Source organism: Camelus bactrianus, chromosome 16 (genome assembly GCF_048773025.1).
Source record: "Camelus bactrianus isolate YW-2024 breed Bactrian camel chromosome 16, ASM4877302v1, whole genome shotgun sequence".
Lineage (NCBI taxonomy): Eukaryota > Metazoa > Chordata > Mammalia > Artiodactyla > Camelidae > Camelus > Camelus bactrianus.
This window is the reverse complement of record NC_133554.1, coordinates 29,686,086-29,700,278: the sequence shown is the minus strand read 5'-3', so window position 1 is coordinate 29,700,278 and position 14,193 is coordinate 29,686,086. Positions and strand designations below refer to the sequence as shown.

Sequence of the window (14,193 nt, the reverse complement as noted above, 5' to 3'; positions counted from 1 at the left end):
GTTGTGCTGATGGGTGGGTGGATGGACTGAAGGATGAGAGGAGAAGCTAATGGGTGTTTGTAGCCTGCAAGACCCATCTAGCCTCTAAGGCCTTGCTCCTTTCTTCTGGTTCCTGGTCTCCCTTCCTCCTGCATCTCCCTTCTCCCTCAGCTTAGTCTCCTCTAAAAACCCTCTTCTCCCTGTTCTAAGGGCTGAGCCTGGCTTTCGTGGAAAGTGACTTCAACATAGCAAAGGTAAATGAAAATACATATGGCAGCTTTGACTACGGCATCTTCCAAATCAACAGCCACTACTGGTGCAACGATTACCAGAGTCACACGGAAAACCCTTGCCACGTGGACTGTCAAGGTCTGGCCAGGGCCCCGGGGTGGGAGAGGTGAGAGAGGTGACCAGGCTCTATGCACAGGACTTCCCTTCCTACGCACAGCCTGGGAATGGCCCCTGGTGGGGTGGCTCAAGGAATCAGGGAATCCTTTTACTGAGCAGAGGGTTTGATTTGTGTCCTGAATTGCCCATCCATAGGAGTTGCCACGGTGTTCCCCAGGCTCTAGATAGGCTCTGCACAGCCAGCAGCAGTAGAGCAGCAGCAGCCAGCATTTATTAAGAGTGGATTATGCACTCAGCACTTTACATGCATAGCTCATTTCATCCAAACTGCCATGCAATACTGACTAGTATGATCCCCACTTTACAGATGAGAAAACTGAGGCTCATAGAACCAGTGCCAAATGCCAAACTGGTGGCCCTGAAAGCTCAGCTCTAACCACCAAGCAGTACTGTCTTTGGCTAACAGTCTAACCAAAGGCCAAGGGCAAACTCCCCACTCAGCTGATCCAGGAGGCTCCACAGGTCCATGACTCTGTCCCTTATCTCCTCCTTTGTTCACCTGAAGTGCCTCCCTCCTTAAGCATGATTTTACCTTGGTCTCTGTGCTTTCCCTTGAAACCTCCAAACCTAGGGGTGAACCACCATCTACTCTGGCTAGGAAGTATGATAGTAAAACAGCCCAAATCTCAGGCTTCCTGTCCCTCCTGCCCCCACCCCCGGCCACCCCCCAACCTCCAGCAGCCATTTTATGGATGCCCCAGTGAGCCTCTAGGAGGAAGGCCTTGACCCATCTGGAAGTACTCAGGCCTCTGGGTGGCACACACCTGTGCGGGGAGAGCCAGTGACTGCCTCAGTCTTCAGGACTGTCCCCTGTGCTCTCATCAGTACAGTTCCTTCTCCCTTTCAGGACTGCTGAGCCCCAACCTTCTCTCAATCATCAACTGTGCAAAAAAGACTGTGTCCGGAGCAGGGGGCATGAAGAACTGGTGAGGAGGACCCCGTGGGACTAAGCTGGTGGGCAGGGTCTTAAGAAAGATGTGCTGACAGAGAAAGGGACACTAGGGCAGGCCTAGATGTCTTCTACAGTCTAGAAAGATGTGGGCTAGTGGCAGGGCTTGGAACGCCGGGATCTGGCTCTTCCTCTGACTGAGTTAAACCAAACTCTTTTGGTTGCAGTAACAGAACAGCCTAAGCTAGCTGAAGGAGATTTACTCTGAGAGGACAAGGGGTCTTACTGAGCCCACACAAGGGGTCACGTTGGGCCTCAGGAAGAGGATGCAAGCAGGGCTGGAAACTGTCAGCAAGCTTTCCTTGGCAGGTTTCTGCTTCTCTTGGTGTATTTGCTTTACAACTTCCTCTGCAGACCAGCTTTCTCTGCTCTACTGTCCACAGGACCATGTCTGCCCTGAATTTATGGACTAATGTCCTAAGCAACCACACAGAGCCTGGCTAGGCTCAGTCCCAGTTCAAGTGCTTGAGCTAGAGAATCTGATGGGTTCAGCTTAGACCCTGTGTCCCTGCTTGGTTCAATCAGCCGTAGACCTGGGAGCAGTGAAGCAACAGAAACCTGGCTGCCACAGGGCCCTCTCTCCATAACTGACAGCAACATTTTCTAGAATAAGTGTGTTGTTCATCAGCTGGGCAGACACCCCAGCTGTCAGCTTACCAATGGGGGACATCGGGATGGTTACTTAACTTCTCTGACCTTCAAACTAGATATATAAATAATATCAGTGGCTGTCTCTATGTGAAACTGAAAAAGGGAAGGAGTTAGTTAAGTGCCTTGCATTCTCTAAAAACACATGCAAAAGAGGGGTTGACTATTATGGAAAAAAAAAGTCAATGGTTGCCTCTGGGATTTTTTGTTTGTTTTTTAGTAACTCTCAGCCCTGTAACACAGTGCTCTCCTCCTTCAGAGGGAGATAAGGATTTGAAAATGTAGAAGCAAATAACAATAAAAATAATAAAAATTCAAAAGCCTGTGGTGGGGGGTGTAGAGCTTAGTGGTAGAGTGCATGCTTAGCATGCAGGAGGTCCTGTGTCCAATCCTCAGTGCATCTATTAAAAAAAAAAAAAAAGAAATGTGGAAGCAAATTGAATGGGGGAAGAGGGCAAACAACACGGAGAACGGAATTTAAAGGAAGAATCAGAGGTACCAAAGGAGGACAGATTAGACTGCTGGGCATGAAGGGGATGCTGGGCGTGGCTCTGCATGGAAGCCTCACTGTTCTGGGTCACGTGGGCGGGGAAGCAGCTGGTCAGGTGGAAGCAAGAACCGGTCTTCTTTCTCTCCACAGGGTAAAATGCAGGCTGCACTGTGCAGGCCGGCCACTCTCCTGCTGGATGACAGGGTGCCACGTGGGATGAGGCAGGGTACAGGCCTGTGGTGAGGTCACTCCAGAATTCCTCTCCTCACTTCGGAATTCTTCCTTTCTTCTTCCTCTTGCCTCCACTTCCTGTTATTTTCTTCCCTCCCTGTTTACAAATAAAACTGACCAGAGCCCCAGAAATAAATGGTTTCTAGGGCTTCGTCCTTGTTCCATCCAGGTCTGGGCCCCTGGTTCCCTGACTGTCATTTGCAAACCGAGAAGACCATAATGAAGAAGTTCCTATATTTTTGGATTTATGAAAGCATTCCTTGTGCAAAGACTGTGTTAATGTATTCATTATTAATTCCACGCGTATTTGAGTACCTAACAGAGTAGGAGTGTGCTCGGGACTAGCAGACAAAGCATAACTGTTGTTCATGAGGTGTTCATAATCTAGCTGGGGGAGCAGAGACACACAAGCATAATGGAGACAAGGAATAGATACGTACAATGAATACAATGGTAGTAAAATCTATAATTATTGGTTTGAAACAGTATCAGGATTTAAGTTTTTCCTCCAAAGCCAACTATTTTTGAAGTGAGAAAGCTCAGGAGTAGGTCATGGGTGGGGCTAAGGGTCTGGTATATTGAGGTGGAGAAGGTAGTGGAGGGGAGGGGAGAAATGGTGCCAGGTGCCAGTGATTTGGGGGTACTTTGGGAGAATAGAGTAGAATCAAGATAATTAAAAATCTTCAGGGGGGAGGGTATAGCTTAGTGGTAGGGTGCATTCTTAGCATGCACAAGGTCATGGGTTCAATCCTAGTACCTCTGTTAAATAAAAAAATGATAAATAAACCTAATTACCCCCCCCCCCCAAATAAAAAGCTTCAGGATCTGCTTTGCTCGGATGGTGCTGATGTGGAGTAAAACCTGCTTAAAGACACTGCAAAGACAGAAAAGGGACAATTGGAGGAATGCCCTGCACAGAGTCACCATCAGTCCTGTCTGACTAAACTTGGGTTTTATCTTGAGCCACTCATAATCCTACTCTGAGCTTTTACTCCTTCAGCTATAAAATGAGTGATTTGACTGTTCAATGATTCCCAGACTTTTGGATTTCACAGACCAGTGAAATGTCAAAGAAAAAAAATTAAAGACTGAAAGTTTCCAACTTTTAATATTAATGCCTAAGTGTTAAGCACAACAGCTATCCTTTATCAGTATCTCTTCATAAGACAGTTTTTAGCATCAAATTGAAGGAAAGTCATATTTGTAGGATAATACAAAGGAATAGATTTTGTTCTGTGGAAAAAATATGTAAACCTTGATTATATTGTCCTTTTCCCATTTTGCTAAGAACTAGTAAAAACTTCATCATAGTGCAGCATGGGTCTGAAGACCATTGTTTGGAAACCTCAAGGGATCTGCTCTATTTCCTCTGTAACACAGCTAACTTTTAGGATGCCTAGAACAGCCCTTCTCCGGCACCAGCACCATGAGCTCCAACGTTGGTGCCCTAATTCGACCAACTTTTTCCAAACTTATCTCTCCTCTTCACCTTACCTCCCAACTTCCCACATCATCTACCTCCACCAGCTCTCATACATAATTCACTAAAATCATGAAGGAAAGTCAGGGAATTCTTTTCAATGATTTCATGTCAGACAGTTGATAGACTTAATGAGCTGTATCTTGATATATTTAAAACTCATGCAAACACTCAGGTCAAAGGATTTCATCTTTAGTGGTCACATTCCACAGAGTTGGGAAGTTTAAATTTTTAAAGTTCTCTGGGTAGTTAGTGGTAACTACCTAGTACTCTAGTCTTCTATGGGAGTTTGAAAATGAAGCCATCTGCTGTAAAGACATTTGTACCACTTGATCCTGTAAACTAACCCTTTGGACTCTCCCCTAAAAATACACTTGAACAGAAGCACTAAACTCCAAAGACCTGGAGGCTGCCGGGCTGCGGGAGGGGAACTAGAGGCCAAGACCCCTCCAGAGTGGGAGGGGCGAAGGAACGGTCAGAGAACCACAGCCCACAGTGGTGACTACTACTGTGATGGCTGAGTGGGTGCCTTTCACAGTTCCCATCCGGACTGACAAAACCTTGCTGGTGTGGGAGCTGAGTTCCGGACCCTGGACCGAGGCCTTGCAGGTGAGCTGGCCAGGGTGGAGGGAGGGATGCAGAAAGCCGCCCTCGCCCCAATAACTGGGAGTCCCGGGCCAGGTGACCCCCACCTCCCTGCACGAGCCTGGCGCTGCAAGGTGACCCCCCAAACAAATCAATATAGAATAATGCTTTGGCGGGGAGTGGGCTGCGGGTGGGGAAGGGAGCGCGTAGTAGTGGCGGGGCGGGAAGGCGGCGGTGATTCGGCGCCGGGCTCTCTTGACTACCCGCTTGGGGCTAGAGGTCGACTAGGCGCTGAGCCCAGAAAGGCGCGGCGCAGCGCTGGCAGCTAGGGTGCACGGGCGAGAGCCATTAACCACCGGAGCTGCGAGGGGCGGAGGAAGCGAATTCGGCGATGGGGAAGGGAGAGGCCGCACGCGCGCACGCGAGCAGCGCCCCGCTTGCCTCCTTCGCCTGGCTCCGCGCGGGACGATGGAGAGGGAATGGTTGGCCTGGTTTGCCCCGGTCCCGCGGGTCCAGTAACGTCCCCCTCGCGCGCGCCGGGGGTGCGAGGCGGGTTCCGCTATGCTGTGATTTCCCCTCCCCACCCCTCCCGCACCTCAGGCAGCGGAAGGCAGGCGGTACCGTGCGCAGGTGCTCCGGGCAGAGACCCCCACCCCCCCGCCCCACGGCTTGGGGCGGCCCGAGGTGGGGCCGGGCAGACGGCGGCTGCTGCTGAGGAGGCGCCAGCCCTGGTCAGGCCCCGCTCCCCTACCCCAGCCTTATGCCCAACCTTGTACTCAACCCACAGGCCCCTGGTGCCCGCGTTCGGCGCGGCCTCCCGTGGCCTGGGCGTGTTGGGTCAGTAGTGTCTGGGCCCTGGGACTGCAGGGGTCAAGAGGTTGGGATACTGAGTGTGGAGGAAGGGTGATGGGGTATGAGGAAGAGAATGGTGGAGGCAGCGTAAAGGTGAAAGTTACAGAGCTCCGCTGGGCCAAGTGGTTAGTGGTGGCAGGTGGGAGTGTAGCAGAGTGATGGGCGTGCAGAGTGGGGAGTAACTGGGGACCGCTGTGGTGTTCAGGTGTGGCTTGAAGGTGGTCTGTAGCCATTGGAGGTGAGGGGTACAGAGTAGCTGGCTTCGCAGCGTAAATTAGAATAGGAGCAGGGTGAGACCTGATGTGGAATAGAGAGGGGGAAGGGGCTAGGGGCCGTGATTGAGTAGTGGGACTAAGGACAGGTCTTGAGAACTGAGCGAGGCACTGTTTGCTCAGAACAGAGTGATGTGCCTGTGGTGTGCTTTACAGGGAGAGACCCAGGAACCTGAGAGGGGAGTGCACTGGGGAGGCATTGAGGAAGGGCAGGACCAAAGGATTGTTCCCCCATTGTCTGCTGGGCCCCTTCTTCCCCACCCAACATAAGATGATGAGGCCCTGATGAGAAAGGTCTTTGTGAAGAGAGGGGCAGGTCCAGGTCTCCATAGGATGTTACGATTTTGGAGGGCCCAGCAGGCTTTTGGGGCTCCAGTGCCCCAGTGGTAGGGGATGGGACTGTCCTAGTGTCATGAGTCCCTTCCAGTGTTGGCTGCTTTTGTTCCTCTCCTGTTGCCTCGATGTCTGGTTTTTCTTTTGTCAACAACTTACAGAATCAGTTCTTGAGGCCAGTGCCTCAGACAGGGGCTCCCCTAGACCAGCCTTCTGAAGACATGGGTGGGGGTGGGTTGGGGAGGGTCAGCCCAAGTCAGATTGATCTAGATCAGGGGGAAGCATAGAATGATGGGGACCAGGGCTAGCGCGGCTCCCTTCTCTCTTCATGGTCTTCCCCTAGCAGGGGCTCCTCTGCTGGTTCCACTTCCCCCAGGGAGCCGGCAGTGAGAAGGAAGCCCACTCCCAGCCTGGGCCAGCCCCAGGAGTCCAGCCAGGGGTGGGACCCAGCCTAAGGCTGGCTCTGCTACCACCTAGCTCCTGGAGAAGGAGATTGGACCTCTGGGACTGGTCCCCTGGTGAGGGAAGAACCGTCCTGTGCGTATCCTCAAGGAGACACCTGGCACTATTGCCTTCCCCGGGCAGAGACTTGTAATGATTTTCTTGTCTGCCTCTTCGTCTGTGCCTTTTCTTCGGAGGACTTGACCGCATCCTGCCATCTTTTGGGCAAGAGAGCTGTATGAAAAAAAGAAAAAAAAAAAAAAAGGATGCTTTGACTTGATTTGTATGTAAACTTTTATGAATATATTTCTATACTACATCCTATCTAAAATTGAAATGGAGATATAAGAAAGAACTAGCAATGTAAGAAATCCACAGTAATGTGTAAGTTACTTAGAGAGCTAACACGAGATACTTGGACTCTCAAAGGAACTTGCTAACGCAGATGATGCTAAAAGAGTGCTAATTCTTTTAGTTGTTTATAAAATGTGTAGAAGTATGTGTGTTCCTTCTCACAGGGGTTAGTTATGTAGGGAGTGGGGCTGCTACAGATTCAGGTCCTATTTCAGTGGTAGGTCCATCTTATCTCCTCTTCAGGTCATATTCTCAAGCAGGAGCTGCAGGATGACATGACTAAACAATTTACTTCCTTTGCTTACCCACAAGCCTATAATAGGCTTCTGCAGGACTTCCTTGGTTGCTTTCAACATCACCTTCACCACCAGAGGTCAGGGAAACCTTCCGATTAATCGGGGGCCCTGGAAGTGATACAGGGAAGTATTGATTTAAAAGTTATAATATTTATTTAGGGCTTCCTATGAACTCATTGCTTAAACTGTGGTCCTATTTAATCTTCACAACCACTCTTATCAAGTTGGTATTGATAAATCTCAGGTGTATCCAAAATAAGTCTCTGTGTGAAGTTGTGGTATTTTTAGGCCTCTTATGTCTTTAGGTTTGTCTGGGCACCAGACATAAGGCAGTTCAACCTAATGCCCTTGCTCTAAGCAGCTCCAGATGCCAAGAATTGGCCAGTTACTCCTTTGGATTCACTGGATGGTCAAAAAGGGTCATAAAGGTAAACTGTAGATTTTCTTTGACTAACCAGACTCCTTTCAATATTGAAATCCTAGACTTCAGAGAGAAGACTAGAACTGGGTTGTGGGGAGATGTTAGAGACAAGTAAGACTAGAACTGGGTTGTGGGGAGATGTTAGAGACAAGTTTCTGAGCATTGACCTGCCACGTAGTATTAACGATAACCTCAGTGACTTGGTGGTGGTGGTCATAATTTTCTCCAGTATGTGTGTGGTATGTAATAAAAAACAGTTGTCCATATCTAGTAATTCATCTGTGAGTCTTACTTGATTTTGAAGCAACAGGATACCTCAACTATTAAGTGGGCTTGCCGGAGTTCAGTTTTTACTTCTAATAAAATATTTTGAAGCCTTGCCTTTAATTCAGAGTCCTGGGTAGGGGTGTAACTCAGTGGTAGAACATATGCTTAGCATGCATGAGGTCCCGGGTTCAATCCCCAGGACCTCCATTAAAAAAAACCCCAAAAACCAAAAAACTCATCACCAAAATTTTACCGGCTTCAGGATCTTTCTGACCTTGATGAAAGGGAAAATGAAGATATTGTGGCACCACATCAGAAGCAAGGCCTGAAGTTCTGTGCTTTAGAGGTGGTACTGATATCCTATGAGGGAAGGAGTCCTGGGGCTGGCATGGCCGAGGAACCCTTGGACTACCCAGTGTGTGGTGGGTAGTGAGGGGGTGGGGATTTCTCCTTTTTTCTTTCTAAAACTTTTTTTTCAGATACATCATCACCCTGGCTAAGCAACTAAAGCCCTGGGCAGAGTTTTTCTGCCTTGCAATATAGGTTCTTAGGTGATGCCTTACAGAACCTTTAACTTTAAAATTTTAGAGCTCTGCCTGTCAAGCTTAGGAGGAGGGAAAATTTTTTCCCCCATTTTTGGTTACTAATTTGTTTTGTGCTAAAATAGTCCTTTCCAATACAGATTTCTTGTAGCCTTCAGTTATCCCAACAAAATCATCATCTGAAGATTTAAATTCTTGTGTAAATTTTCAGTCCTTTGCTTCCTATACAAGGACTTGAGTGGATAAAGTCAAATGTAGATCCCTAGAAAGGTTTTTCCAGCTGTTACTGAGTTTTCTTCCTAGAACCTGTGGTATTTGGGGTTAGGGTTTTAAGTCAGAGGCAGGTCTGTTAGTTAATGGAGTGGGGGAGGCTCCACCATCCACCCGAGTGGCTGATGCCCTGGGAGAGGCCAGATCATCTGCACTATCACCAAATCTGTCTCATTGTGTGATTACAGCCATTTATGCACGGGAGAGCAGGAGCATAGCTTCAGCTTGTCCATTTGAAATCTGAGTGATGTGAGATTTGTGCCACATTTTTGGCTTGCATCTCCTGTCTAGTACTTCAGGAACTTCCAGAATTGATCTGGGCAGTAAAAATGTGTCCTGCCAGGATGTATCTACAACAGAGCCATTCAGCCACACGTGTGTGTTGGCCCTGTCCTTAATTGCTGTGATAGTGATCTAAGAATCACAGATGCATTTTTCTTTTTAAATGTGTAACAGAAATCAATTATTCAGATAGGCATTTTAAGTCCATTTGTTTTTCTTGGATTTAGGGCCATTATTATTCCTTAAGAAAAGGAAGATGACCCAGAAGCTTGCTATTCAAAGGCTATGACAGATGCATTCCAGAAACTGCTGGTTGTGGTTTATGGGTAAGACTTTTTTTTTTTGAGGGGGGCGATAATTAGGTTTATTCATTTATTTACTTGTTTTTAGAGGAGGTGCTGGGGGTAGAAAGAACCCAGGACCTCGTGCTTGCTAAGCATGTTCTCTGCCACTTGAACTATATCCTCCCCACTCTAAGACTTTCTCGGTTGTCCTTAACCTTGGCTCTGACCCCTTATTTGAAATTTGGAGAGCAGGAACGAGGGCCATCAGTGTGCTTCTACAGTTGTGGACACAGAAGACACAGGCCTTTTAAAACTCCCCTCAAGCAGAATCCCAAGCATTTAGGAATCAAGTAAATACGGCCTTAAGTGGGATTATGCTGCAGCATTTGAAAACTGTGAATGCCTTTCAAATAAGGTGTATTGTTATCCAGATCTCAGCATCTCATATATATTTTATGTGAAGTATTTTACTGAAAAACCTTTCTATAAGTGAATTATATGGATGTCTTGAATTAGGGATTAAGTTGTCAAAGTAATTTCTAAAAGAAAATATTAATGTACTGCATGTAAGATTTTTTTAAGGAGTAAAAATGTGTTTCATGTCATTGAGAACTTAATTTGCAGCTAGATTTCTAATTATGTAACTCACCCCAGCGTTTTCAAGTTTGTTATGAAGGGAACAAAGTAGAGAAAGAAAAGATGGTTACGTTCTGAAAAAGTATTTGAAGTTTCTTCTGCACAAGATAATTATTTTAATTCAATTTATACCAAATTATTTTAAATTAAGTTTAAATCAGGGACACTTCAATCATATCCATGTTTGGGCTTTAAGAAGTCTAGCTTCTTGTGAAATGTGAGAGGAAGGGATTCAGTATCGATGCTAAAATTTTCAGAAAGCTGATTATAACAACAGACCCATTCCTCATTGGCCAATCTTGGAATCAATTCCATTTAAAAACCATTATGTACTTAATGCCAGGAGTAAGAAGCTCCTTCTCCATGAAGTTGAGTGGCCAGAGGGTGTGCCAGACAATTCAAAAGGACTAAAATTAAATGATTGTAAGGGCTGTGAAGGAAGTAAACTGGGTGCTAGTTGCAGTATTTCAAGAAAATTATTTAACATGCTGACAATTTTTTGAGAGGGAGGAGGTAACCACATTTTTATTTACTTATTTACATATACTCTATTTCTTAAAAATAAATTTTTATTGAAATATAGTCAGTTTACAATGTTGTGTCAGTTTCTGGTGTACAGCACAATACACAGTCATGTAGGAACATACATAGATTTGTTTTCTTATTTTTTAACCATAAGTTACCAAAAGATACTGAATATAGTTCCCTGTACTATACAGTATAAACTTGTTTATCTATTTTATTTATAGTAGTTAGTATTTGCAAGTCTCCAACGCCCAATTTATCCCTTCCCATCCCCTTCCCCACTGTTTATTTTTAATGAAGGTAACGGGGATTGAATCCAGGACCTTGTGCATGCTAGGTACACACTAACCACAGAGCTATACCTCCCCCCAACATGCTGACTTTAACAACCTAGGTGTCTTCTATGTGTGTGCACACAGGGTAGACCTCTGAAAAGTGGCATTGTAATTGTTTCTAGACTGATGGCTGTGCTGAGACAAGGTGAGATGGGGAAATTTTCCCATGCTAATGTAAAGGGCTGTTCACTTGGTTTCCAACACTTTCTCGGAATAAATTGCTCACCTACTCCAAAAACCCTTCCTGCAGAAATTTTGGAGTCGTCACTGATTCAGTGGTAACCCCTAATAACAGAGTGGTGAAGTTTATTATCAGACATGGATGCTGAGAGTTTATAGAGGACATGGCAACATTTTAGAATAACTAACTGTAAGGTGTATTCCTCTCCCGCCACCCTAACTTGTGCTCATTTTGTAGATCAGCTACTTTTCTTGGAAGCAGTGTGGCCAAGGGGAGGAAGAATGTCTCTCAGATGTCAGCTTTGAGGAGGAGCTGCTCAGATGGCCAGAACTGGGCTAGCACTTTTGAATTTCCCGGAAGGCCGGGCCCTGTGACTTCCTTCGGAAGCTCTGGACCACCTCACCCCCACCCCTGCGCTGCTGGAGTCTGGGGCCACTCTGGTCTGCAGCCCAAATCCTGCCTTGTTGTGCCAGGGGGCCAGGCCTGGGTTGGAGAGAGGGCCCGGCAGGAGGTAAGTGTCACATTTGCTGGGGGAAGGATGGCTTGGGCCCTGGGAAAAAGTCTGACTGTGGTTCCATCTCCACTCTGACCTAATAAAGGAGGTGTCACTACAGGGTGGGGCATGAGGCAGGGGAGGGGCGCACGTGTAGCCAAGCTGCCATTTCGCTTCGGTGTCTGTTCAGTGTGCTTGGCCAGTGCCCTACTGGCCTGTGTCGCTGTGCCCGAATCGTTTTTAGATTATGCTTCGCCAGTATTTTTGGTTGCTGCAGCTCTTTTGTTGGCAACCACTCTGGCTTCTGGTCCAGGGATGGCCCCTGGGGTGGTCCCTGGGCTCTGTCCAGCAGACCCCCGACTCACAGTCGGGGGACTTTAATTCTGTCAACCCGATGTCAGCTGAGACTTTGCTTTTGTACCCAGACATGGAGTCAAATGGAGAGCTGCCTGCAGGACCATATGAAGATGCTGCTGTTCCACGTCAAGGTGAGAATGACAAGCTAACCCAGCGTCAAAAGCTCCCAGAGGAGGTTCCAGTGCTAGGCTGGGATCAGAATCAGGCCCCAGCTCTGTCTCGACCTAAAGGTAATGAGATCAAAGCTGTAGATACAGATCTACCTTTGGATCTTCTAGGAAGCCCAGATCAGCCTCCAGAGCCCCCTGAGGAGGCTGAAATGTCCTCATCCCCGCATGAGGCCCAGGCTCAGCGTCCAGAGCCCCCTCAGGAGGTCGAGTCTCCACCCCAGCAGGCGGCTCCTGCTCAAAATCCACAGGCCCCTGAGAAGGCTGAATCTTTCCCGCCCCAGGCAGAGGCCCAGGCTCAGCGTCCAGAGGCCACTGAAGAGACAGAACCACCTCCACTTCAGCAGGGGGCTCTGTCCCAGCCTTCAGAGGGCCCTGAGGAAGTAGGCACTGCCATCCCTCGGGGGGAGGGAGGGCTTCAGGAGGTTTTAGCTGAACAGTTAAGGCCTCATGAGGTAAATGGTCCCAATGAGAATGAAGCCCACCAGTCAGACCTGCATAGTGTCACTGTTAACCCTGTGGATCTGGCACTTACTGTAACTCCAGAGGTCACTAATGTGGTTGAAACTTCTCCAGTTCTGCAGGAGGCCCCATCTCAGCCTCCAGAGAGCCGTGAGGAGGTGGAACCGTCTCCAGTCCAGGAGGAAGCTGCGTCTCAGCCTCCAGAGAGCCCCGAGGAAGTGCAACCTTCACTTGAGCAGGAGGCCCAGGCTCAGCCTGCAGAGCATCCTGAGGAGGCGGAACCTCCTCCATTCCCTCAGGAGGCCCAGGCTCAGCCTGCAGAGCGCCCTGAGTATGACTCTGCCCCACTCCAGCAAGAGGCCCCAATGCAAATTCCAGGGTTCCCTGGTGAGAATGTACCTCAGTTTCCAGTGGAAACTGGAAGTAAGTATCCAGCTCACTCCAACCCATCCAGTGTTAGGCTTAAACCGGTGGATTTGGAACTTACGGTCACTCCAGAGCCTGCTAAGGAAGGCGAGTTTACCACAGCCCAGCAGGAGGCCCTGCCTCAGCCTCTTGAGTATTCTGTGGAGGCAGAACCTTCTCCAACCCCACAGGATGCCACAGGTCCACCTCCAGAGCCTCCTGAGGAAGCTGAGCCTTCTCCGGGTGGAGAGGGACAACTGGCTCAGCCTTATGAGCCTAATGGGGAAGTTGTACCCTTTTCAACCCAGCAGGAGAGCCCAGCTCAGCCCACAGAGCATCCTGAGGTGGTGAAACCAGCCACCCAGCAGGAGAGCCCAGCTCAGTCTCCAGCAGAGATAGAGCCTTCCGCAACCCAGCAGGAAAGCACAGCTCAGCGTCCAGAGTCTCCTGCTGAGGTCGAACCCTCGCCAGCTCATTCTCAAGAGCCTGATGTGACAGCAGCTTCTCCGCCAGGCCAGGATCAAGCTCAGTCTCTGCAGAAGCCCAGTGTCACTGTGAAACCTGTGGACCTTGCACTCACCATAACTCCAGGGCCCACAGGTGAAGCTGAACCTTCTCTGCCCCAACAAGAGGCCTCAGCTCAGTCTGCAGAGTTCCCTGAGCAGTTGGAACCATTATTGGTCCAGCAGGAGGCTCCAGATCAGCCTCCAGCCCCCTCGGGAAGTGGTGAACCTTCTCCAGTCCAGCTTGAGCCCCCAGCTCAGCCTCCAGAGACCTCTACAGCTGCCACAGCTCAACCTCCAATCCATAACGAGGTGACATTCTCACCTGCAGGTCCAGGTGAAGCTCAGCGTCCAGTGATGCCTGGTACCACAGGTGAACCCCTGGATCTGGCAGTTGTCATCACTCCAGAGCCTGCTAAGGAGGCTGAAAGTTCTCCAGAGCAGCAGGAGGGTTCTGCTTATTTTCCCATTTCCCCCGAGCAGGCTGAATTTTCTCCAGTTCAGTCCAAGCCTCTGTCTCCATCTCCAGAGCCCCCTGGGAAGATTGACTCTTTTCCAGGCCAACAAGAGGCCACAGCTCAGACTGCAGGTCCCCCTGAGGGGGTGGGGCTTTCTTCGGTCCAGGAGGAGGCCCTGGCTCAGCCTCCAGAGCCACCTAAGGAGGCTGAGATGACAGTTGGAACACCAGGACAGAATCAAGCTCAGCATTCCAGCTCGCCCAGTGTCACTGATAAACCTTTGGACC

At 48.7% G+C, this 14,193-nt stretch overlaps 2 protein-coding genes across 2 annotated transcripts in view; one reads left to right on the top strand and one right to left on the bottom strand.

The window, feature by feature from the left end:
* LOC141573535 (uncharacterized) overlaps positions 1-14,193 on the bottom strand; it is a 117,927-nt gene that overhangs the window by 27,347 nt on the left and 76,387 nt on the right. The gene's annotated exons all lie outside the window — the stretch shown is intronic.
* Positions 11,971-14,107, top strand: LOC141573511 (uncharacterized). Its single transcript, XM_074341868.1, has 2 exons — positions 11,971-14,037; positions 14,073-14,107. Exons 1-2 carry the CDS (start codon positions 11,982-11,984, stop codon positions 14,105-14,107), a joined length of 2,091 nt encoding a protein of 696 aa, XP_074197969.1. The 5' UTR covers positions 11,971-11,981.

Excerpts from the sequence above, each read along its gene's own strand:
- LOC141573511 (XM_074341868.1), top strand. The coding sequence starts at position 11,982 with ATGGAGTCAAATGGAGAGCTGCCTGCAGGACCATATGAAGATGCTGCT. Across the intron at positions 14,038-14,072 it reads GGCCACAGCTCAGACTGCAG|GAGGAGGCCCTGGCTCAGCC; the intron begins GTCCCCCTGAGG and ends TCTTCGGTCCAG.